This window comes from Sitodiplosis mosellana, unplaced genomic scaffold (assembly GCF_009176505.1).
Source record: "Sitodiplosis mosellana isolate CC-2019 unplaced genomic scaffold, AAFC_SMos_1.0 Smas_scaffold_6191, whole genome shotgun sequence".
Taxonomy (NCBI): domain Eukaryota; kingdom Metazoa; phylum Arthropoda; class Insecta; order Diptera; family Cecidomyiidae; genus Sitodiplosis; species Sitodiplosis mosellana.
The window spans coordinates 5,827,718-5,853,179 of NW_022601432.1; the positions used below are offsets into that span (position 1 = coordinate 5,827,718).

Sequence of the window (25,462 nt, forward strand, 5' to 3'; positions counted from 1 at the left end):
AGTTGCATTTAATTTTTGCTTCATCATTTACTCTCCCCACCGCTGATGCATTTGAATTAGATAGCAAAACCTTTATACAGGTAAACCTACACATATATGGAATCGAAGATTGATCAGGTGGAAATGAATAAGGTGTGCGCCTAAGCGTATTATATACGAATTCGTATGGTGCGATGGTAAGTCAAGTGATTGGCTAACGGATGACAAAAGACACTCAAGTTGTCTAGGGAAATGGATTGAGTGCATTGCAGTATGAAGGACATTGAATATGCATATATTGTAAACAAACGGTCAGACTTAGCGAAACACAGCTGCTTCAATGGCAACGACAATCATTAATATCCACTTATGTCTTGGATGTCCTATTATGCGTCTGCATAATTCAACATAATTGAATAAATTAAATGCAATGTGGATAAAATGGGTATTTCATATTGAAATCCTTTTTCACAGTGCGTTGGTTCGCCGATAGCGAATAAAATCGATGGCAACCACATCAACGCCGTTGTAAGCATACGCTGGGAAAAACAATCGATCAACTGAAAATGTGTATGTGCGGATAAATCAACGAAAACGAGCTTCTAAATGGCAGACAGAACAAAAAAAAAGTGCGAGGAACGAAAAGCAGCAGCAGCAACAACAACAACAGCGATGAAAGCCGGTCATTCCAGATATGAAATAACTAGTTTTTGTTTCATGATCGATATGAATTGGTGATGTTTCTCGATGCACAATCCAAATAAAGTCACAAACACATTAACATCGATATATCGTCCAGACCGCGTTCGATGGGTGCGATGTCTCTAAATAACCCCAACGAACATGAATTCTTTGTCATTTGTTTGGTTCTCTGCGAACATGATGCTGAATACACTTGATTATTGTTGTTGCATTTTTTTTTTCATTCATATTTCTTTTATTTCAATTTAATTACACATGTACAATTTATAATAGGTATATATTTCAATAAGTTTACGATTTTTTTCTTTTCTTCTCTTGTTGTTGTTTTTTTTTTAACTTTAAATTTAATTTTTTGTTGCCCAACATCACGATAACACGCAAATCAATCACACGTCGGCACAAACAACACACATACTCGTGTTGTCTGTTTCGCATTTTTGTGTGGATTTTTTTGCGATAAACTTATTTAATTTTTTTTTTGTTTCATCTTTATGATTTTTTTTCTATCATTTTGTTTCTCTTTTACATTTTATAGTCGTAAATTTTTGTTGATTGTTCATTATCATCATCATTATCATTTTTGATGTTGTTTCTTAAAAAAAAAAAAAAATTGGGATAAAATATCATATTTTAACAGTTATTTCATCTTGAATCTTTGCTTCAGCCGCGCAGCATCACAATGCATATACAGCCTACTAAATCATCGAATAATATGTAAAATTTCAGTGTAGAAAATAAAATGCCATCAATTCGATTTCAATAATATATAGTAAATATAAAAAATAAATTGGGGAGCAGCAGTAGGAGCAGAAGGAGGAGAAGTATTTTGTGTAGAAGGATCGAAATGACTTTTTATCCAATATCCGATTTCGATCGTCGTACACAGATGACATTTTGATGTTGCATCATCTAAATTTTTATAAGTTCAGCTGTTGACTACGCTCTTCTAATCAAACAGATGATTTTCTTTCAAATTTGAATAGCAGGGAGGATGAATGGAGAGGCGGCGAGATGTGTTGCTGTTGGTTTTTTTTCTTCTTCCTTTTTCTAAATATTTTAGGCAAGAATAAGCCAGGCCAAGAACAATACAGTCACCCAGAGGAATGCTTTTGACAAGAACTGATCTTCTTCGAATTGTACGGTTGTGCTAGGATCTGCAAGATAGAATAGAAAAATAATTCGATGAATTAACTCTGGCGACAAAAAATATGTCATTTTCATTCTATCTGGATGTGAAAATGATAATGACAGAGCAAACATAGAATGAATATCGAGCTGGAACACATTGAGATACGTACACATACTTTGCGTGCGAAGGTTGGTGCCAAAATTGAATGTCGATGTGAATATACCGAATGGGAATGCGCCTAAAACAGAAATTTAGTTCTATTAATAATCATTTCATTTGCATAAGAGCACATTTTGTCTAACCAATTCCAAGTGACATTTGAAAGCCGCCATCGCCAAAGCCAAAGCCTTGAAAGGTTGTGTTCGGTTCTGGTTCTGTACGTTGACCAGCAGGACGTGGCGGAACTTTTGAACTGTAATAAATGGTCATGCAATGGTCAATTAGTATGCTTTTTCGGAAAATAATCGAATCAAATGGGGCACAATCGGAAAATTGGCGGCAAAACCAAATCTCCAAAGACTAGATTACAAAAAAAAAACTGTAATGTTCCTATTTGATTAGGGTTTTTTTTTATCAATATCAAAGAAGCAAAACAAAAGAAAACAGATATTCTTTCAATGTCGCTGTTCTGACACACACACATACCGTGGGTCTTCTTCTTTAGTACTGCCGCGGCCATAAAGTGGAATAACTTTTTCTTTGCTAATTGCTGCCTTGCACACGGGACACAGTTGACGTGTTGGCCGTGTTTCGAGCCATTGATGCAAGCATGGCCAACAGAATAAGTGTCCGCACATACTAACAACGGCCTCTTTCGCCGTGTCCAAACAAATATTACACTCAAACATTGAATCATCCTTTTTCGAGCCATTTGTATCGCTGGCATTCGGTTTGCCGGTGTCGCCAAATTTTGGTTCTGTTGTTGTATCAAAGATTTTTGGATTCGTTGTTGCTGTTGTTGGCTCTGTTGTTGGCTCTGTTGTTCGGCTTGATGTGCTAGCTGCATCTGATGTCCCGATCACGTTGCCAGTGGGATTCGTGCTAAAATCGGTTGCAGCATTATTCGGGCTGCTCTGTGTATTTGACATTGTTGATGATGTGGATGCGGATGCGGATACGGATGATGAGGCTGTTGATGTGTCTACGGACGAAGACATTTTTGCTATTCTGAGTTTTGTTGTTACTTGTTGTTATTCACACCGATGTTTCTCAGTCACAAACTGGATCCAAATCGGTTGCCTGTGTCACATGTAAATTATTTTATTCCTATCGAATAAAAAGAAGAAAAAACAACAAAGTTAAAACGTAGCTTGTCACCCATAATCCGAACAAATATTCACTTAAAATCGAAAATTCAAACGAAAATCGCTTTTGGTACACGTACATTCGCACAAGGCATTTGTCAACTACTAATTCATTAATTGGTATTTTATTTTTTTATTTTCAATGGAACTGAACGAACAAAAAAAAACAAACAAAATAGAAGTGGATATGTCAGTAAAACTGAAACAATAACTTCGAAATGGTTTCAAAAATAGCACTGGAAAACAACAGCAACAAGAAGCCAAGTCCACGGAATATATTTTTACAACAACAACATTTACAGCAACATACACACACCTTTCGAAAGACGACCACGACAACGACGACGAAGAAAAATACAATATATGTGTGTAAACCACAAAGAAAAGGCTCGAAAGAAGCAGCAGGAAAGAAATTCAAAGAAAAAAAAAATAAAGAAGAAGAAGACGTCGACACGAGAAACAAGCAAACAGTAAATATATATGGTTGTAGCCAAACGAGCCCGAATGTGAAGCAACTGTTCTGCTGCTGTTAAGTTCGATTATACTCAATCGAAGCGTAAAGGAAATGAAACACTGCACGATAAGCATGTGCCGTGGGATTGTGAGTGTGTGTGTGTGTGTGTGTGTGTGTGTGTGGTGCTTGTTGCTGTTTTTCATATTCGTTTGACTCGGTGCATAGGCACTTGAGTGGTACTGTTTCTTTCATTCTTCAAAACGGAATCATTTTGATCGTCTTCCAGGTGGTAGTAAATACCATGAGTACGCACTTAATACAACCATGCCTGACACCGTGAAACGTTGTTGCTGCTACTATTTTCTCCTTCTTCCACACAATTCAAGTGCAAGTGTCAACAATTAAGGAAATTATTAAGCCAAAGCGCTGAATAAAGTCATGATCGGTTGTATTTGTGCGAACAAGCGCAACAGTTCACCGTACCACCCGACTCTATTTTAATTGGAGAGCAAAGGACACGTCAGTTCAACATCGATGCATACACAAACAACACACCGCATATACATAGGCATGCACACATAGACGCTAATATGATATATCGTATGCATGCAATCCAAACAAATGGTCGGCATTTTTTTTTTCTTCAACATTTTGCGTGAGCTGTGAACAATCAAATGTTGTTGATTTTTGTACAGTTCGCAAGGTCTTTCAAATAATCCAGTTCTACACTGTTGCTATTTGTTCGTTTCGTTTGTGCTTTGCTAAGGGAGAGGAAGAGAAACGGAGACAGGAGCAGGGCGAAGAATGATGATTCCGTGCAAAATGAGCGACAAAAAAATAAAGTGGACCGAAGGATAGAGTCTAAAACAAACAGAAACACATAATAATCACACGGAATAGATAAGATGTTCTTTTTGGTATTGGGATGCACGCGCGTAAATCACTGCCACTAGTTTGTCATTGTCGTTGTCGTCGCCGTCGCCGCCGCCGCACAAATTAGCAAAATAATTTCATCATGTTCGTCATATTATTGCCTATACTCTTCTATAACTCTATATATACACGTATGTATATCGAGCTTTGGTAACACTTAAGAGGTTCTTTTACAGCTCACTCTCTGTCTTTCTCCCTCTCTATGCCTCTCGCCTTCTGTATTTCTCATTTCTCTATCGAGAAATTGCACACACAATCGAATGATAATAGAGACCGAACAATAATAGAAGAGAAAGAAGAAGCAGCAGCGAATAAAAAAAAAACCGAGCAGCCGACAGAAAATAAGAACACTGAACCAATTACATACACTTTAAAGTATTTTATATGCGTATTTACATATTTCGCACAAATCGTAAATTATTTCTTTTTCTTTTTTCATTGGTATAATACGATATAGAAAACGAATGACAGCTACGATTGCTACGAATGTCTCTCGTCTTTGGTGCCTTGAATTTGTTGTTGTTATTGTTTCGTGTTTGATTTCTTTGAATTCTATATGTATATTCCGCACAAATTTGATTGTTCACATTGTATGTTTATCTGTGTTTTTATGAGCGTCACACGGGAATTGGTGCGCAAAAACAATGAAACAGAAACGGTTTCGAGAAGAAAGATGCAGAAATTGTTGATTCTTTTTCGGCACAACAACATACAATCAGAGCTGTTGTTGATTGCAATGTTGATGCATTTTTTTTTTATGTGACTTCACTTTTTAGGTGCATAAATGTCAAAATGTGAAAACATTACGGATTCGGAAACTGAGCGCAGCATACACCGCCCGTCGCCGCTGCCACCGATTTCTATGATGAAATTGCGGAACTCCTTTTATCATTTCCATATAAAACTTGTCTATATACAGAAATCTATAATATCAAATAGAAAATTTAGACCAATGTCGAACAAAAATTCATCATCAACACGACATTTCCATAATCCACTTAGTAGTTTGTGTTGTTGTTTTTTTTTTATGTCAATTTTCGGTTTCGTGTCTTATTTAAGGTTCGTTTTGATAATTTGCACTGATATATTATTGGCGATTAAATTGCAAATGAAAAATAAATAAAAATCAAGTTTGGTGCTAGGTGTGTGTGTGTGTGTGGGGGGGGAGATGAATACGATGCTTGCATGATAGATATGTTTTTCCTCTTACTTACACAATATGTCTTTTGATTTTTAAAATTCCTTTTCGTACTTCAATCGCAAAATTATTACACTTTCTGTCTCCGCAAATTGATGTACAGACGAAAAGAAGGAAAAGAAGAAGAAGAAGAAACAAAAAAAAGAATACACACAGTCCCGTGATGCGTTTTACACTTAAAATTTTATTCACTGAAGTATAACCAAAATCTCGTTTCTTCTGTTTCGCTTATTTTTCTTTCTTTTTTTTTTAATTTTATTTTACTTTCCTATCTCTTTTCAGTACGCTTGCACTCAATACTCTCTTTCTCTTTCTCTCGTCTTGTCTCGTCAATATTCCAAAATAGTACGTCAAATAATTGATTGCTGTATATTCTCTACGTGCAGATTCGTAGTTTTTTTCTTTCTTGTGTTTCTCCGTCGAATATTACGAGGCTTACGTTTTCCTCGCGCGCACACACTACTTAGAAAATCTCTGAATAAAAACGACACATTACAGCAAAAAAAAAAAGTTTCTAGATTTCTTTTATCGAATGTTGTGACATTCAAAGTATGATGTCGTATGTATGAGCTGTTCCACGCTCACCAATGTCGAATTCTGTCTGTGTTTACATTGTGTGCCATATAGAAAATGTGCTTGTTCCTGTGTGTGTGTAGGGTATATACACACGCTTACGTCTTACACACGGTGTGTGTGTGTTTGTAAGAGCGTTTGCATGTGATTCCGCTGATGGCAACTATGTGGCGTTAGTGATGCACCGTCCGTCACATATTTCTTCTTCTTCTTCTTCATTTGATTCACAGACCTGTGTTATGACTTCAAGTCAAGGTGTTTCGATTGATATTTGTTCAATATGGTTTTTTTCGTTCATTACTTTCCCTTTTTTCTTTTGCCGATTTTTTTTGTTGTTGTTGCCTGTAAGCGCATCTTCATCGTCGGACCAATAAAAAAAAACAACAACTGACATTGAATCGCGGCCAATGGTTGTAATCGGTAGATTTTCAAATCGAAATGTCAACGTATAAAATTAGTAGGAGATTTTGAATCAGTAGCGTGCACCCGAGAATTCCAATGCATTAAGATTGAAAATCGAATACATTGACCGATAGAGCTGAAGAATTTTTGTTCAGTGTCATTCGTTCAATGCACATGATTCAATTATGAATGTGAGGGGGGATGGCAAATAGAAAACGTGACACCCACGTTGATTCTTTCGTCGCGTCAATTGGAAATTCGTAACAAAGAAAAATACAACATTTCTGTGGTTTCCTCTCTTTGTTTATTTTCGTTTTCACTTCGATTTTCTTCATTCAATTCAAATATTAATTTTTATTCCGTTTTTTTTTCTTATCTTTCTATTGATTGTTGTGATTGTTTGAATTTAGCGGCTTCCATTGCTCAATGGTCATTGTTCGGCTCATTAACCTGAAAATCAGAAATTCCATCATTAGTATTGATAACAGCAATTTTTTGCGCGATAGAAAAAGAATTTGATTCGAACCGAAAATAAAATGTCAGTAATAAAGTTGAAATCATTTTATTTGATTCATAGAGATTCCTACAAAAATAGTCTCATCGTTTGATTTCGGAACATTTCGTTTTGTTTGAATGGTAGCAAAAAAAAAATACTCACGAATTTATGCCGTTTGTAAACGTTGACCTTTTTGAACCACCAAAAATGTAATATAGCTTTGGCCTTTGAATTGATTTGGGAAATCCTGAAACGAAATCAACAAACAATTAGACAAAATTACAAATAAAACTGATACAACATGAAATGTTGCATTTGGTATCAGATATAAAAAAATTCTAATCACAATTATTCATAGAGATTCCTACAAAAATTGTTATCATCATAATGAATGTGGAACAAAACATGATTTGAAAATGATTCTTACCTTATTTTGGGTGAAAGCTGCTGTTGGCACATGGTATTTGCGATTGATGTGCACCAAAATCAAACACCTCCAAAAATGTTCTCCCCTGAAACCTGTAAAACCTAAAAAAAAAGACCTGAAACAAAGAGCCAAAGGAGATGCACATGGATTTTTCTTTTGGAGAAAGAAATTTCGAGACGCAACAAAGAAGACTTGAATGTCAAACGGAAAAAAATGAAAACATAATCAATTCCTAATTAATTGATGTTCTTTTCACATAGAAAATAGTAATATATTTTTTTTGTTTCTTCCAGTGTTTTCAAATTTATTCGAATTGGGTTAGGAGAACATGTAACATTTCTTCTATATCCATATTTGGGCGAAATTCGAAAAAACGAAGTAGAAAATCTGTGTGTGCCGTGGCTGAGGAATTTATATGATACCGATCTTGTTTGCGATATCTAGAGCATCGTAGTCTCGTGCCAAGCGAACGTAGGCTTTCTTTTGTCCATCAGGTCTGCAAAAAGAGCACACAATTCAAATTAATCAATTTTTGTGATAATTTTCAATTTGCAAGAGTAAAAGCGGAACAAAATTGATGGAAAACAAAAATTCCATCGACAGTGATATTTGCTAACAAAAAGAACAAAGTACGATTAAAATAGCTTAGTTTTGAATGACTCACCTAATCAACAAGTTCACTTTAGCTACTTTAATGTCATAAAGTTTGCGGACAGCAGCTCGCACGTGGTGTTTGTTTGCACGCAAATGTGTTAAGAACACCAAGGTGTTGTTGTCTTCAATCTTCTTCATGGCGGCTTCAGTGGTCAATGGATATTTGACAATATTGAATGGGTCCATGCTGCAAATGAAAAATAAAAATCAAAATCATTTCGCACAATAAAATGCGCCAACTCGGGGCAAACAGTCAAACAAAATTTTGTACACGAGTTAAAATGTGGACCACTAGAGAAATACCAGAAGTGATAATTCACGGAATTTCGAATAAAATGAGTTTCGATCGGGTCAGATTAAATAATCTACGTCTTTTCTCTAGCAAGATGTCTGGACGCAAACAATCATTGAACTCGCTGATGCGTAATTTATTCTTGCACACGTTGATAGAGAAATCGCTAGAAATGGAGAGAGATACAAATCAATAATGTGGTGATCACTTACCGGTCACGAGTTGGCACCGACTTGCGGGGGTATTTTGGATTGCGTGGCAAAGCCAAAGTCTTTGGACGCTTGAATGTAACACTGGTACGCACTTTGCGTGTACGTGTTCCGAATGGACCTTTGATCACCTTCTTTTGCACTTTTTTTGCGCGAACAACGGCAGCAGTGGCCTTCTTATTCTTGGCTGAAACGGCAGCCTTTGATGGTTTCTTCAATGACTTGACTTTAGCGGCCAATTTAGCACCAGCTTTGGTTGGTTGTTTCTTAGCGGTGGTGGTCTTCTTCTTGGCAGCTGGCTTAGCCTACGAAATGGAAAAGAACAACAAAATTATGAGTGAAAGCGGATAAAGAATTTGGTTTACAAAACACAATGAAAGTTGAGGAGCCAAGTTTTTGAACAGAGCAACAACAACAACAAAACAAATTCAACTTACGGTCTTTGAAGCGGTGGTCTTCTTGGCGACTGGCTTCTTGGCGACATTCTTCTTATCAACTGGTTTGGCTGAGGTAGCTGTCTTCTTGGCAGCGGTGGCTTTAGCTTCACCGGCTGGGCGCTTGGCGGCTGGCTTAGCCTGAATAATGACAAATTATACACATTAACCGACAAACTCAATAAACTGAACGGCCATTTGAAGCACACGTGGATCATACACCGAAAACACATTCAGACACAAAAAATTCCAACAACACACATGCCACCACATTCCTCTTTGTTTGGCATTTCAACGCTTGATTCACGCGGCACACACACACACATTCTGAAAGCGATAGAAAAAATGCTGAAAAAATCACTCACAGCTGATTTTGAAGTCGTTGCCTTTGATGCGGCTGGTTTCTTGTCGGCTGGCTTGGCGGCAGCTGGTTTCTTTTCAGCTGGTTTAGCTGCAGCTGGTTTCTTCTCAGCTGGCTTTTTGGCTGGAGCAGCCTTTTTGGTATCCTTTTTCTCGGATGAGGTTGAAGCAGCTGGCGCTGCTTTTTTCTCGCCTACATTTTCAAAAGAAATGACGAAAAATCACACGAAAAAAAAAAACAAAAATTAGCTCATACTTGAGTAATCATTCACATCGTCTTTCGACAACATCGAAACATTCATATTGACATATACACGTTTTGGCACTTGCAAAATGCCACCGCCATGCACATGAGATCGCTATGTGTTGCACAAAATGTTTTTCCCCCTCGTTTTCGTTTTTGCACACACACACACATCGACCGATAAAAACACACTTTGTCCAATGATTCAATATTTTCTTTGCATAAATTTAACGAAAAATAAAATTGTTGCGACACATTTTTATTTCCATTGCCCCGAAATCACCGAATAAAGCATGTTTTTGTTGATCGAACACAACCTCAAAACCGCGTGGCGTACACACGTCCAACATTCGCAATCATCGGTTTTCCGAATTTTCACATTTTTTCCGGAAAATTGCAAAAAAAAACGATGAATTTTCGATTTACCACTAAAAAACAAAACACTTTGCTACGTTTCTACAATGAATTTACAAAAAATTCAGTAATTTTTCGATTTTTTTTCGCTTACCAGACTTCTCAGTTGGTTTCTTCGGTGCCATTTTAATGGAAAAGAAATAGAAAAGAATTGACAAACGGAACTAGCACTGCGAAGATAATTTTTTTCAATATGGCGTTCAATGTGCTAGAGGGAACTGATGTCGCCTCAGCGTACAAATGTCAATCAAACGGTGAAACGTCAAATGAATGATTTGAAAACGACCGCCAACTCATTTGGAATGCGATTTTTTTTCCCCGGAGAAATCATGTTTTTAAGCGAATAAAATTTGAAATAAAATATAATACGTTTGCGAAAAAGGAAGTTTTTGGCGTTTTCTTATATTTGGACATTTATTCAAAATTTGTGTGGTTTGAATGCGACAATTCTACAGAACAATTAGTAATTGACTGCAATCTTCTGGACGACTTTATTTTCTTTTATATTTTTATTTATTCATTTATTTAAAAAAATGCGATCATTTTCTTCTCATTTTCCACTCAGAACGCTTCATCTATCGAATAATACCAATAAAACGGACTGTTGTTGTTCACATTTTTCCCACATTACAATATACACACATTCAGCTAACCAACACTTGATAACGCAGTACGTTGCGTTGATTTTGACTTTGACAGCTCGTCCAATCTATTTGTAAACTGTCCTTTAACAATAATATTCCATTGGTTTGCCGAGGGAAAAATCGAAAACGACGTGTGAACAACGCAACAAATATCATTTGGATAAGAATATGTGCTTTGTAGTTGATCAATGCATTTTATGCATAAAAAGTGATCAAGAAATTATTCGGATATTCAGTGGACGGGGTCGAGAGTTGAAAATAGCCGAAACATTGGCTGATCACTTTTGGTTTCGGGTTTGTTTACCTTCTCATTCCACTCACATTTGATCTATGTTTCGATTGAATTTGTCAATGAAAATTATTGGATTTTTTTTAAGGTGGAAGATTTTAACAATGAACCAAATGGAATATGTTTAAAATGTTGGGATAAAACGCTGGTATTCGATCAATTTTACAAGTCAGTTCAAGCGGCACATTTGTTGCTATTGAATTCCAAATATAAATGCCATGAGCTTGAAAATATTGAAATAAAAAGTGAAATTATTGGTACGGACGATATATTATCAACTGAAGATGTCATCGTTGACCACTCAACCTGTGATTATGGCACATCAAACCACGAAGACGATCAAAATGCCATCGAACAAAAAGACACAAACGGTACAATTGCCTGATTTTGAATCAGAAAAAAATAAATTCTAAATGAATATTTGTTTCGTTGCAGCTCTCGAATCACCGGTTAAAAAATCGAATTTGCTCCTAAGGGAACGAGGCTCAACAATTGAACGGGAATCGACAATTGACAGACGAAAAGCGGTAGCACTCAAAAGAGAACCACCGGCTGAAGAAAAGCATTATACACCGCTGGAACTGGAAATGGAAGCCAAAACGGCCGATTATTTCCAAATGAACTGTGACTTATGTTTGCATCAATTTGACTCGTGGAACGATGCCAGAACGCATTACCTAGACGAACACAATGTTTTAAAGCCATTCTTGAGATGTTGCAATCGAAAGTTTTTCCTACGCAGTCGAATTATCGAGCACATCACATGGCATGTCGATCCGAGCGCATTTCAGTATGTGAAATTCGGCTTCAAATTCTGGAGATTTGTTCAAATTGATTCTGTTTTTTTTTTCAGCTGTACCAAATGCCCGAAGAAATTCCATGAGAAAAGAACGTTGACCGCACACACGTTGCGGCATTTGGAAGACGAGAAACGTAGTTTTGAGTGTCATCAATGTCATAAACGATTTTCAAGGCAACACATCTTGAACCGTCATTTGAGCGATGTGCATCCGATCGGTGATCAGAAGTTCATTTGTGGCATTTGTAAAAAGAAGTAAGTTTAAATCGAAATTCCAACCAAAACATTCAACCATCTGAAACGAAACCAATCAATTTAATGTGACTCTTTCTCGCAACAGTTTTAAATCGGATCACATACTAAAAATGCACATTTTAAAAGTGCACGAGCGAATCGATCAACGGATATGTGATGTATGTGCCAAAGTGTTTAAAACAAAAGAAGGATTCCAGGATCATATGAAAACGCAGCACATGGGCATCGAAGAGCCTCGAGTACAATGCACGTTCTGTGGGGCATGGCTCAAAAATCGTGGCACTTTGAATAAACACATGAAAATCCACACGGATTCACCGCAAGTATGCGATATTTGCCATAAAATGAAACCAACCCGGACCGCGTTGAACCATCACAAACGACTCGTTCATGGGGACGCCTCATTCCATTGTACCATTTGCAAAAAGACATTCAAACGACAACTTTCTTTGACGGTTTGTAGTTTTTGCCAAGAATATTTTCATTGAACAAAATTTAATCGATTCAATTTTTGTTCAATTTTCTCTATACATATCGACAATAATTAATCGATGTAATCGCAAAAAAAAAAATCGTCGCAGGAGCATATTGCATCGCATACCGGTGAAAATCTCTATAAATGTCCCTACTGTACGAAAATGTTCAAATCCAATTCAAATATGCATAAACATCGGAAGCAGGTGCACTTTGACAAATGGACAGCCGATCGAGAGTCGAAGAAGAATGCTTTATTCACGAATCCATAAATTGTCCACTGGCTTTTCGATAAATAAATTTTGAAATAAGAACTGACTGTTTCGTCTTTATATTTCTATTGCATGAGCTATGCACTAACAAACGCAGTGAACGTACATCAAACTAATTGCAATGCAGTGCGTTGCGGTGCATTGTTTTGACGCTTAGCCTCAAACGTTTGGTGTAAACAAAATACGCTGGATAAATAGTGAGCAACAGCATTGCAGTGGTTTGTGGAAATTAAACTTCCAGCACACTCTAATCAAATGGATAATAGACAGTGTCGAATGTGTTTCATATTCGATTCGGAGTACAATAATTTGTTGGCGAGTCATCAAAAGAGTTTCGCACAAATGGTTGAACTACATTTTCAGTGTGAGGTAATGTTTTCAACGAACGGTTTTTCGGAGCACAATATCATTATCTAAATAAACACGACAAACACGGATATCTGAAATGCTGTATGCGTAAGCTCACCATTTCATCACACAAGGCTTAGCCAATGACCACATTCAATGGTATTCTAATTCCGACATTTTCAGGTAAAACTATCGATATGGAATGGTTTTTCTCGATTTTTTTTTCATGTTTTGCTGACTTTAATCAACATATTCAAGAGTTCAAGTATGTATGGCGTTGGTTTCATTCTAGATGTGAAATATTTCAAAAGACCAAGGATAATAGAAAAGCATTGCAAATTCATATGTCGAATCATGCAAATCGTCGTTTTATCTGTGATATGTGTTTTAAGGCATTTGCGTTCAAGGAAAAGCTCAAGAGCGACATTTTGAGCATTAATGTTAAACCAGATCGCACTTTACACTGCCAGTTCTGCGAAAAGAGTTACAAAATTTGTTTGTGAACAACTTTAATGTTCTGTGTGTTTTTCTTTATCCAATAATGATTTCGATTGTTTGGATTGTTGGCTTCGGCACCAAAAGCAATCTAAGTAGGCACATCAGTTTCAAGCATAGGTCAGAAACTCGTATCTGTGAGGTGTGTGCCAAGATATTTCGATCGGAAGTGGCATTGCATGCTCACGTACTTATTCACACATCTGAACCGCAGAAATGCCACATTTGCGGCAAATTTTAAAATTTTTGCTGCTTTAAAGGTATCGTATTTGAATGGTGAAGTAGGTAACTTCGAATGGATTCTGACGTTAATCACATGGAATAAAATTCATGCATTTTCCCCTTTGTAGCTTCATATGAAGACTATTCATTGAGGGAGAACGCATAAATGCCATTTGTGCGATAAGGCTTTCAAAAACGAAATCGTAATATAGGTAAGAAATTCTTTTTTCAGAACCAACAATTGTTGACAAACTTGAGTAAAAAATATAAATTGTATATTTATGAAAATATTTTTCTTTCTTTTAAGTTTGTATCCAGGGTCATATTGCAACACAAACAGATGAGAATATTATCAAAAATTAACCTATTACCTTAAAAAAATGCGTCTCCGTATCTTGATAATTTACCAGCAATTAATGAAAATAATACCAGGTCCCAGAATAAAACAATAGTCAAAAAACCAGCAAATAATTTCCATAAAAACTCATTAGCAATAAGTGGACCCGGATTATGGAATAAAATTCCCAACGAAATAAGAGCAATCAATGATGTTAGGAATTTTACCAAAGAAATGTACTCGTATTTACTCAAAAAATGATGATTCATATTATATTTAACTAAATGTAAAACACAATTGGCCAATATGGCAGCTAATACCGAATGAAATAAATAATAAATAAAATAAAATATCGACAAGAGCAACAACAAATTTTGTATTTTTTTCCTTCAAATTTCATTCAAGGTGAACGACCATATGGCTATAGTTTCTGTCTGCAAACATTCTTTTGGGGCCAAGACATGTACAATCAATCCATCCAGACGGTTTGCTAAATGTTAAACTATTTTCTATAAGAGTCATTTTGTCTACAGAAAGCTGCTGAAAATGATGAATAAAAATATCAAATATGAAGCATAACAATTATTTTATTTTTTCCAAATGACACATAGGTAGTGAACCGTTTTTTTTTCTCGCAACAATCATTTGAAATAAATCAACTAATTTTCACTCATAAGTGTAAATAAATGATCTCAATAAAAATTTAAGGTCGGTCCGTTTCGACAATCGCAATGTTTTGACCATAAGAAAAAAAATCCGTTGGAATTTTAAAATTGCGAGGAGTATACTTGAACTCAGGTGGAAACTAAATTGAATTTTTTTTTTGGGCCGTATTCAAACTATAAATAAATGATTCAAAAGAAAAACATTTTGCAATAAAACAAATTTTATGCAAAATTTTCCTTTTTTTATTTCATCAGTTTTATCAATGGATTTAAATCCAAGAAAGAGAAGAAAAAATCGAATAAGGAACGGCACATGTTCATTGACCTTCTTCATTTCCATATGAACTGTACGTGTATGTGCGTTCGCATCGTTTGTACAATGTGGAGGCAATTATATATAAGTGGAGGCACCGCGTATTACTTTGTTGTTGTCAAATTCTCTTTCTCTTTCTCTTTCCCTCTCGCCATGCAGTTTGAAAGTCGCCGCATCCAAACGCACCGAGTGTGTGAGTGCGAGTGCGTGACATTTGTTATGACAAAAGGTTGTTATACTAACATTTATCACAAACAATTAAATCGTCAAAATCAAATGTAGCCCACAAATATCGGCAGCCGAGATTTATAGTTTTTAGTTAAGTTGCAAATATGTGTACAAAACAAGGTGATAAATGTCGTTTGTGTTTCACACACGGCTTCTTCCATATAAACTTATTTGCAACGCCACAGAGGGCTGTTGAGGTGATTCGAGAGATATTCCATTGCGAGGTAAATGCCTTGGTTGGCCTTATCAAACAAACAAATCTGAGATCGATATCTTGTATGGTTGTTGTGTAGGTAGCTGAATACGATGGGCTTCCGAATCATATTTGTGTTGATTGCTGGATGACAATAAAAACTTTCTACGAATTTTATCAAAATGTAATTGCTGCTCAAAAACAGTTCCTATTAGATGGAAGTATACCCATTAAGATCGAGGCGCCGCATGAAGAAACGGTCGTCAGTTATATCGACGATTGTGAGTGTATTAAGTAGTAAAATGCTCAAAATCCCCTGCTTATTAATCAAGAACTTAAAACGCTTGACTCAAAATAATTGATCGAACTATTCGTTTCAGTGAACTTTGGATTACAAAGCGAAAATGAATTGAAGCTAGATGACATTGAACAAACCAGTGAAGATGTTGTGTTTCATGAAGAATTGAAGTCAAAGGTATATGCCAGCGATAATCAAACATCACACTTTGATGATGGCCCTGATGGTGATACTTTTGATGATGATGAAAGTGATCCGGATTTTCAAGGAGACGAAGACAAATCTGAGAGCGGTAAATGATTTGAATTTTGCTGAAAATTTGCGTTCTTCTAAATTAATTTCGGTTTCTTGTTTATATAGATGAATCGTTTAGAGAAGAAATCGAAGATGGTGACGATATTGACGATGACTATGGTGATGACTATACACCAGCAAAGGCGTATAAAAGAAAAGACTCGAAAACGTCGCAGCCGAAGCGGAAAAGAGGTCGACCAAGAAAATATCTAACAAAAGAGGAAGCTGATCGCATGAAAAAGACCAAACACAAAAACTGGAGAGATGGCAAAATTTTCAAGTGTCCACATTGTGTGAAAACATTCACGCGTCGTCACCGGGTATCGGTACATATTCAGCTTCGTCATGGCTTTGAATGTGGCATCTGTAATCTTAGGTAGAGAACAATCACTATTAAATTGTTTTTCTTTTTGTTTTCCCATTGAATCGATTGTTTTTTCTCCGCTGCAGGCTGCCATCGGAGCAAAAATTGAAACAGCACATCAACATTCATGAAGAAGGTAAAAAATCATTCCGTAAAAAAAAAATGAAAACAAACTTTCTTCTTGAAAAATCTTAAACTGTGAAGCTAATAATAAAATCCAACAATTATTCTAAGGTTTCGATATAAAACTTCGTCAAAAGCTCGATGAAATCGTATCGATTGACACAAACGATGTAACTCCGGAGGAAAGAGATGACATTTGGGGACGGTTCAATTTGAAGTGTGACGAGTGTCCGACAGTATTTCAGGCGCTCAACGAAGCCCAAGTGCATTATTTAAACGAACACAATAACAGCCGCGGATATATACAATGTTGCGAAATGAAATTTCGCGAAGACCACATGATCAAAGAACACATTGCCTATCATAAAAATCCAGACATTTACTCGTAAGATTTAATTTCGGATGGACTTGCTTATCCATGGTTAAGTAAGTGTGCTTAGTAATTGTGTTGAAAATTTCCATTTTCCAGCTGTTTCATTTGTGATGCAACAATCAAAGTTAAATCCTACCTAAGAAGCCATCTAAAGAATCATATCGTTGACCTTTTGGAAAATCCACAATACGTGTGCGATGTGTGCAATAAACATTTCGTAACCAAATCAAATTTACTGATCCATAAGGCTGAAGCGCATGTCAAAGAGAAAATCAAATGTGAAATTTGCTCAAAAACGTGAGTATTTTCAAAATGCTATTTACTGATTTGAAAAAGAAAAAAATGGAATTTCAAGTCTATGAAAACGATTAAAATTATTAATTTCATTTTACATCTTTCGAATCCAAAAACATTAAATTCGTTCAATTGTTCTGAAAACAGGCTATTTAGCGTAGCACAAAAGGAAAAACACATGCGAAATGCACATGGTGAGAATTAATTTCCGTTACTACATCAAACACATCATTATTATATTTTTTGTATGTTTTTTTTTTTTTAATTTTCTTAATAAAATAATACCAATTTGACTTGTCACAGAAACGATGTCCCAACAGCAACTGGATTATGTGGTTGCTCATTTTGATATGTCTTGTGATCAATGTGAGGTAATGTTCGACTCGTTTCCACATGCAAAGCGTCATTATTTAAGCGAACACAGCGAACCAAAGGGCTATATCAAATGCTGTTCAAAGAAAATGAAATCGCTGGCCGCTATTGACGACCACATTCAATGGCACAGAAATCCAGAGAGTTTGAGGTTAATTTATGAATTGATTAAATTCTTTTTAAGTTGATGGAACAAAAAATTTGTTGAAACTTTTATTTTTTGATGAAAAAAAAAAAGATTTAAATTCAATTTGGAATTCTTGATTTTTTTTTTTCATGGTTAAAAATTGTTCAATTGTCCAGATGTCCAATTTGTGACAAATTATTCAACCTCAAGGATCACTTCAAGACACATGTTCGACGTCACGGTAAAACATTCACGTGTGAAATATGTGGAAAGTCATTCAAACGGCACACAACACTGGTTGGCCACCGAAAAGCCGTGCACGAGAGTGGCCCACGAGATTTCCAATGTCGATTCTGTAGTTTGCGGTAAGAGCTGAACAAATGGAGCAATTCCATTTATGAAAATATAAATCGTTTCGTAAATAAACCTATCATTTCATTCCTGTGCTGCAGATTTTTATCGGCTGAAAAGCGTGATGGTCATGAGCAATTGATTCACTATGGAAATACTACCGGTGCCCGTATCGTGTGTGACATTTGCGGAAAGGGATTCCTGCAGACGAGCCACTTACAAAAACACATTCAGGCCCATCATTCGGATGATCCACAGAAGCGGGCGAAAAAAGAAGAGAACAAAAGTGAAATGTGTACAATTTGCGGGCTATGGCTGAGCAGTCGTTATCGCCTGAAATTGCATCGCAAATGTCACTCAATGGAACCGAACCGATGTCAGGAATGTGGCCTAGAGGCGCCAAATCATGATGCTTTACTTGGTCATATTCGGGCATTTCATGAAATTCGCCGAAAACACAAATGCCGACTGTGTGATCTATCGTTCAACAATACCGAGGAGTTGCAGGTATATCTTCAAATCCAAGTTATGGGGAGAAAAAAAAACCTACAGTTTAAATCTTGTTCTTACATAGGAACATGGAAACTCACATTCCACCGAAAAGCTTTACCAATGCGTCTATTGCTTTGAGTCATTCGTTTGGAGAGCCAGTATGGATGCTCATATGAAAAAAGCGCATCCACATGAATGTGACGGCGAAAGAGCCACCGAACCAAATAGTATCGTACAAAAATGCACCGTTCCACACGATGCCATTGAAAATAAAAGTGTGGACTCACATATTGACTGTAGCTCAAATTGAACCACGTTATTGTTGTCAACCCATTTTGCTCACACATTTTGAAGAAATATTTTGCTCACCCAGTTTGTTCACACATTCCTGTACACCAATAAAGTTTGAATGAAAATGAACAAACAACCTAATTTTTGATTAGTTTTTTTTTTTTTATGGAATTGAGGATGTTTTTTGTTCCTTCTTAAAATTATTCACAATTTTAAAATGACCTTCACTGAATTGTTCAATTTCCCGGTAAATATTTGATTGCAGCGCAATGCGTTCCCACGCGTATGCATGCTTTGACAAGTCTGACAGTAAAAAATAGTGTAAATATATAAACACCGAGGCGATAAACACAATTCAACGGTGTAGCTGTTGCAACAATCGATTCTACTGAATAAATTATTCAGAGCTTAAGTCAAAATTTTGTATTATTTATCGGTTGAAAAAAATAAAATGGAAATTTGTCGTTTGTGTCTATTAAATAACACGGACTGCATAAATATTTTCAGCGTTGTAGCGCCGAATAAAAATGTGGCTGAAATAATTAGTAAACATGTTGGTGAGGTAAATATTGAATTTGGATTATGCGATTTGGTGGCATATCGATGAATTTCTGTTAATTTGAAGGTGATTGAAGCGGATCCATTGCCAAATCACGTGTGCATGGAGTGTTGGACAAAAATCGACAACTTTCATGAATTCCATACAAGCGTACAGACAGCTCAAGCCAGATACTTGAACGATTTCGTCAAATACGAGCGTGAAACCAATCACTTTGTTGATGTTTTAGAACCGATTCATCTGAACATAGACACTGCAACCGTAGAACCAATCGATGTACTGGCATCGGTGAATGAAGAACAAAATGTGGAGTATGAAACGTGCAAATCGATTTTCATCGAATCAATGGAATATGCGGAAACATTGGAAGATGACTGTTCCAACACAACAAAACGAACGGAATACGGAAATGAATCAGGTAAAAGACAATTTAAATGGAATGAAATCAGGTGCGTTTTGACTCAAGGCAATTGTCTGTTGGATTCCACAGATTCAGATCCCGAATACAGTATTAGACAGACGCGTTCCAAAAACACATATTATCATACACACAAAAAGCAGTTCATCTGTGATATTTGCTCGCATACATTATCGTCAAAGCAGAAAATTCTTGAGCATCTACTGAGACATGTCAAGTATATGTGCCCAATTTGCTCCGAACGGTATGAGTTGTGATATTATTTGGCCATTAAAATGCTTAATTTGCAAAATTTGAATAAGATAATTTCCGATTGAATGACAAACATTACATTTTGTATTACACCAATTCCAGATGCCCGCATCGGATTGCATTGGACGCACACATAAGGAGTGTACACTATAAAGGTAGCGACTTTTCAGCGGCGGATATATTCAGTGCCATAATTTATATTAAAACCTTTTATTGATGCAACTAATCAATTGTCTTCTTTCACTATTTAATAATAGTGAAATATTGATGACGTTTTTCCAATTAGAATTGGATATTAATGATTATTTAAACAAAAACAAAATTGCAGACAAAATGGAAAGGTTGAAAAAGCAACTGGATACATTAACAATGAACAAAGACATCATAGAGTTTCCAAATTCGAACAAAATTGAAGAGATTCTGTCGAAATATTACGATGCAGCCTGTGATATTTGTAGCGAGCACCTACCAGCATCATTGGAACAAATTCAAGCCCATCACGATCAACAGCATGCAATGAAATACTGCTACTTAAAATGTTGCAACGGTTTAAAATTGGAAACAATTGAACAAGTCAATGAGCACGTCATATTCCATTTGTACCCAGAATATTACAAGTAAGCTAAGCTTCTTTTAAAAACCAATTTGTTACTGAAAAATAAATAAACAGATCAAATTTCTGTAACTCTCGATTATAGATGTCAATTTTGTGGTTCACGCTTTGTCCATGGCAATGTGCTGAAACGTTACGATTTGGTTCGCAAACATATAGTTAGACACTTGACTGATGCTCAGAAAAATGCGTACATATGCATCATATGCCGAGCAAGATTCGCATCAAACGAACTATTGAACATACATCGAAAGTATAATCATGGAATCGGTAAATTTCGTTCGTCATTTGTGAACAAACCGAATTAAGCGGATATTTGTCTAAATTTCATTTTAATATTTATTTTCCAAAAGAATCAGATTCAGATGACTCAAACACTGCTGCGGAACATAAAAAATATGATTTGTCTGATTTTTTCACGATGCGATGCGATTTATGCGATGATGTGCAATTCGCAACATTCCAAGATGCAAAACAACATTATCGAAGCGCCCATGAAATCAACGGTTATCTAGTGTGTTGTGATAAAAAATTCATGAAACCCAAAACTATCGACGATCACTTCCGATGGCATATTAATCCAGAGTATCTCAAGTATGCCAGTCTTGATCTAATTGGTGATCATGAATAGTGAAATTGTATTAATGTTTTGTTTCCCTATCTACAACAAACCCAAATTTAGATGCCGATACTGTGGGAAGTGCTTCAATCAAAAGATACACTTAACAGTGCACATATCAAAACATAAAGCCGTGGAAGAAAAACGATTTTCATGTCCAAAATGTCATAAAGCATTCCATTGTAATCATTATTTGAAAAAACATATGAAAATGCACGATGACAAGGTGAGGAAGAAAATTCCCTGTTCGCATTGCAACAAGCAATACTCAACGGAACAATCATTGAACCATCATATTCGGTATGCGCACAGTCAGAATCGAGATTCGAAAGGTGTCATTTGTGAGATTTGCGGTAAAACATTTGTATCTCAAACGACTGTTAAAACGCACATACGATTCGTACATTTGGATGATCAAAAGGTGAAAGTTTTTGATTATTTTTTTTCTGTGTGTGTGTGTGTGTGATGAAATCGAATAATTTTCGAAAATTGTTCCCACTTCCAGGATCCATCGAAACGTTCTCAATGCACAATGTGTGATGCATCATTCATCAACAAATATCGACTCAAGAAGCATGTCGACTCAATACACATGGCTTTGCCGGTGAAATGTGAATTATGTGATAAAGTCGCTCCAAATCCAGCGGCATTGGTATGTGAAGATAATTCATCATAATGTGATATTTCAATTTTCGAGTGGCGGTCATAACGCTTTGGACGGATAGCCTACTCTAATGTAGAATAATACTGCAATAGAAGAATGCTGTCCGTCCGGGGCGTTATGACCGCCACTCCAATTTTCATCATCATTTGTTTTGTTTTTCCAGGTGTGCCACATGAAAAGTGTTCATGTTGCTCAGAATTTTCAGTGTCATTTATGCGCAAAAGCATTCAAAGCCGCTGCAGCACTTAAAGATCACATTGCAACGCACACGGGCGAAAAACTTTACAAGTGCTCCTTTTGTCCTGAAGCATTCATTTGGCGTCCAAATATGTATTCACATCAAAAGAAAGCGCATCCAGAAGAATGGAAATCGAAAAAAAATATTTTAAAATGAATTTTTTTAACGATTTTTGAAAATTATTACTAAAGAAACACATGAACAAAGTATAAACGGAAATCGGTTTTCTCTCTTTGACTTTCGAATGAATCATAGCATTGGTATAAGCATTGCATAAATAGATGGAAGGAAAAGCCGACTGGACTTTTGAATTCAACACCATTGATTTCGCAATATAGGGACAGTACGTGTTCCCAACGTACATAGTTTTTATTGCAACGGCCATACATTTGCTCATCGACAAGCATTTTTTTTTACCTGAGTATTTTTCAATGCATATAAGTGGAATAATATTGCAACTATGGGTATTCCCATTGATACGTAATTGCAAGCACTGCAAATGTGCCTACTTTTTAAACGATCACTGATTTTGACCGTTTACTCATTTCGAGTGTGAACTTCGTAGAGGTCGCATCATATTGTGTTTTTTTTTCTTCAAAGAAGACGAAAAAAAAAAATTACTGCGATCGATACATTTTGCATTAAATAATTGGGTGAGTGTAAAAAAGGTTCGAAAATTATTTAAAGAACTTCCGATTGAAATGAAATTTTAGAAAATAAAAATTTCCACCAGAGACATTCATTTGGCTTGACGAGTTAAAATGGAAAAGATTCTGTTATGCATAGTGTTAATTTTTCATTGTGTCAAAACGGATCGAGTCTATCAGAGGGGATGTCCTGCAGTAACACCGATGTCTGAATTCGACATGGAGCGAGTATATGTTTTTCACCTATTTTCGAATAAAATTCGAAAATTTGAACAGTTTCATTTCAAGAATCTGAATAGTTTTTAGGTGTTTGGTATCAAGTGCAACCCGATCAAGAACCGACGGAGGAACAAGACCAACATGAATACCCATCTTGTGAATTCTATACGGTGACGCACAGCAACGAAACGAGTCGATTTGTTGTGAATACACAATTTGAATTGTACACGGGTTTTGTTGATGAAAAACCAGCCAAGTATGAAACACACTCGACGAATTATTTGGATGTGCTAGAAGAAGCAGCTAAAATGAGTTACAATCCACCGAATTTGTCGGGTAAAATTTGAAAAACACGTCAGATTGAAGTTTAGGTGTCGGTAGTGGAATCTTATTTAATGAAAATTAATGAAATTCTTTCTAGGTGGTCAAATTATCGAATCAAATTTCACCGTTATTTCAACGGACTATGAATCTTACGCTGTCATTTCAAACTGTGACAAAGAAATAAATGATGGTGACGTGCAATTTTCGCAACATGCAACACTCTGGTCACGCACACGAGATCTTGAAAATGATTTCGTTGACAACGTAAGCCATTCATTACACTCATAATTCCATTTTTATTCCGTCAACAAAACAAATGCTTACCTTTTCTTAAATACATATTTTTCTTTCAGCTATATGAAAATCTGGGTTCATTTGATTTCGATCCATATGATCTGAACAGTGTCAGTCAAACTGGTTGCATCGAAGGCGCCACCAAACTCTTAAGCATCAACCTTAACGAACAAACCGAATCATAATTTGAAAAAAAACTATTTAATATTTATTAAAACTAATTAAATTAAAAAAAATTCAAACAAATTTTCTGTATTTTTTACATTTAAATTGAATAAAAAATAATATGGATTATAGAATATCGGGATGCGAAACATTGCATTTATTTATTTATTTATGGTGACGAGAATGAGGTATGCTGTCATTGAGATGATGTTAATTTACTTGTCTACTGGATAAAATGGCAGCGGCAACGACCAACGATGATCGATGAACAGAATTGCTCGCCAAGTCTGTTAATACTCAGGATAATTTCTTTGATTGGTCCAGAGGAGCTTTCGATATCCTTGTTTGTTGATGAGTTAGACCGTAAAAATTAATTCATATCTAGATGAATAATTTTTGGTTTCATCAGATAATACACGTCATTAAGAAATTGATCATATCTATACAATTCGGAATCAATGCTTCCATCATCAGTTGACGATTCGAACTGACATGAAAACAAAACATTCACTTGACACAAAAATCAAAGTGACATGATTTTTTTTCTTCGAAATTTCAAACATTTTTTTCCATGGGTACTAAACATTTTCACAAAAAATGTTTGAATATTGCATCTTTGAACGGTTATTCACACATGACACAAGAAACTTGACCAAATTTTTTTTTTCAGAGATTTTCAAAACCACCGATCGGTATTCGAAAGTTGGCCTCAAAAATTCGAAAAATGTAGAAAAAAAACCACTTTCTTCCATACAGTAGTATACTTTTTGAGTAAGGTGGTTTCGGAAGCCTAGGTATATATCAATGTACCGTTCTTGAAATTGGTTGGGGCTATTAGAATGATAAATACCTCAATTTGAAGGTAATTGCAATTGCTTTCGATCCCGCCTGACGGAATTTTGATATTTGATCTTGTTTCATAGTAACACACCACTGAAAATGACTTCAAGATTTGATATGAGTAACTTTTGCTGTCTTTGGTTTTCTGGCTGTGAAGGGAGCTACGACGTCATATGTGATCAGAAAAATTGTTAAATGGAAGGCGAATTTGTGAGTGTCTTCCCGATGAGGAGTTTTGATCATATTCGAGCATGAACCTATATGGCAATGTTGTTATGATAAAAAAAAAGTTCGACTGAGGGAAACTCGTATTTAAAAATCCAATTTAATAGTTTTCAGACCGATATTATAACCCGATCATATTAATTCTTTTTTTTTAGTTATTAAGCTTAATAAAATCTCTAGAAAATAAATGTAATTGAATTTGTTTAACACACGGGCTCTCTCTGACTTTATACAATTTACTTGAAAATCGTTTGACAACCGGATTAGA

General features: G+C 35.9%; 6 protein-coding genes across 22 annotated transcripts; 4 read left to right on the forward strand and 2 right to left on the reverse strand.

The window, feature by feature from the left end:
* Positions 1–881: 881 nt before the first annotated feature.
* On the reverse strand, positions 882–6,359 carry LOC129576882 (E3 ubiquitin-protein ligase RNF185-like). 16 transcript variants are annotated; one of them, XM_055462913.1, is made up of 6 exons: positions 3,431–4,848; positions 3,195–3,262; positions 2,456–3,076; positions 2,113–2,222; positions 1,980–2,048; positions 882–1,835 (listed from the first exon to the last, which is right to left on the reverse strand). In XM_055462913.1, exons 3-6 carry the CDS (start codon positions 2,965–2,967, stop codon positions 1,738–1,740), a joined length of 789 nt encoding a protein of 262 aa, XP_055318888.1. In that variant the 5' UTR covers positions 2,968–3,076; positions 3,195–3,262; positions 3,431–4,848; the 3' UTR covers positions 882–1,737. The 16 variants fall into 16 exon arrangements, with proteins under 16 accessions (XP_055318888.1, XP_055318885.1, XP_055318894.1 ...); XM_055462910.1 differs by lacking the exons at positions 3,195–3,262; positions 3,431–4,848 and adding an exon at positions 5,716–6,359; XM_055462919.1 differs by lacking the exons at positions 3,195–3,262; positions 3,431–4,848 and adding an exon at positions 5,716–6,313 and having other exon boundaries at positions 1,986–2,048.
* A 1,467-nt stretch (positions 6,360–7,826) lies between these two features.
* LOC129576883 (60S ribosomal protein L23a) lies at positions 7,827–10,441 on the reverse strand. The gene is made up of 6 exons (XM_055462922.1): positions 10,299–10,441; positions 9,552–9,739; positions 9,190–9,327; positions 8,756–9,057; positions 8,262–8,438; positions 7,827–8,093 (listed from the first exon to the last, which is right to left on the reverse strand). Exons 1-6 carry the CDS (start codon positions 10,327–10,329, stop codon positions 8,009–8,011), a joined length of 921 nt encoding a protein of 306 aa, XP_055318897.1. The 5' UTR covers positions 10,330–10,441; the 3' UTR covers positions 7,827–8,008.
* Positions 10,442–10,883: 442 nt separating this feature from the next.
* Positions 10,884–12,983, forward strand: LOC129576885 (transcription factor grauzone-like). The gene is made up of 6 exons (XM_055462924.1): positions 10,884–11,142; positions 11,226–11,508; positions 11,573–11,927; positions 11,991–12,191; positions 12,277–12,646; positions 12,773–12,983. The coding sequence occupies exons 1-6, from the start codon at positions 11,017–11,019 to the stop codon at positions 12,935–12,937; spliced, it is 1,500 nt and encodes a 499-aa protein (XP_055318899.1). The 5' UTR covers positions 10,884–11,016; the 3' UTR covers positions 12,938–12,983.
* A 2,489-nt stretch (positions 12,984–15,472) lies between these two features.
* On the forward strand, positions 15,473–19,258 carry LOC129576717 (zinc finger protein 93-like). The gene is made up of 12 exons (XM_055462219.1): positions 15,473–15,769; positions 15,839–16,019; positions 16,119–16,328; positions 16,397–16,706; positions 16,781–16,830; positions 16,929–17,202; positions 17,287–17,487; positions 17,632–17,678; positions 17,788–18,007; positions 18,160–18,348; positions 18,436–18,841; positions 18,909–19,258. The coding sequence occupies exons 1-12, from the start codon at positions 15,650–15,652 to the stop codon at positions 19,134–19,136; spliced, it is 2,436 nt and encodes an 811-aa protein (XP_055318194.1). The 5' UTR covers positions 15,473–15,649; the 3' UTR covers positions 19,137–19,258.
* Positions 19,259–19,378: 120 nt separating this feature from the next.
* Positions 19,379–24,278, forward strand: LOC129576718 (transcription factor grauzone-like). 2 transcript variants are annotated; one of them, XM_055462221.1, is made up of 14 exons: positions 19,379–19,679; positions 19,743–20,094; positions 20,167–20,338; positions 20,449–20,501; positions 20,675–20,963; positions 21,045–21,229; positions 21,313–21,553; positions 21,642–21,999; positions 22,084–22,230; positions 22,406–23,133; positions 23,194–23,355; positions 23,427–23,682; positions 23,768–23,934; positions 24,024–24,278. In XM_055462221.1, exons 1-10 carry the CDS (start codon positions 19,569–19,571, stop codon positions 22,634–22,636), a joined length of 2,139 nt encoding a protein of 712 aa, XP_055318196.1. In that variant the 5' UTR covers positions 19,379–19,568; the 3' UTR covers positions 22,637–23,133; positions 23,194–23,355; positions 23,427–23,682; positions 23,768–23,934; positions 24,024–24,278. The 2 variants fall into 2 exon arrangements, with proteins under 2 accessions (XP_055318196.1, XP_055318195.1); XM_055462220.1 differs by having other exon boundaries at positions 23,214–23,355.
* Positions 23,313–24,149, forward strand: LOC129576552 (uncharacterized). Its single transcript, XM_055461773.1, has 4 exons — positions 23,313–23,322; positions 23,434–23,682; positions 23,768–23,934; positions 24,024–24,149. The coding sequence occupies exons 1-4, from the start codon at positions 23,313–23,315 to the stop codon at positions 24,147–24,149; spliced, it is 552 nt and encodes a 183-aa protein (XP_055317748.1).
* Positions 24,279–25,462: the final 1,184 nt, after the last annotated feature.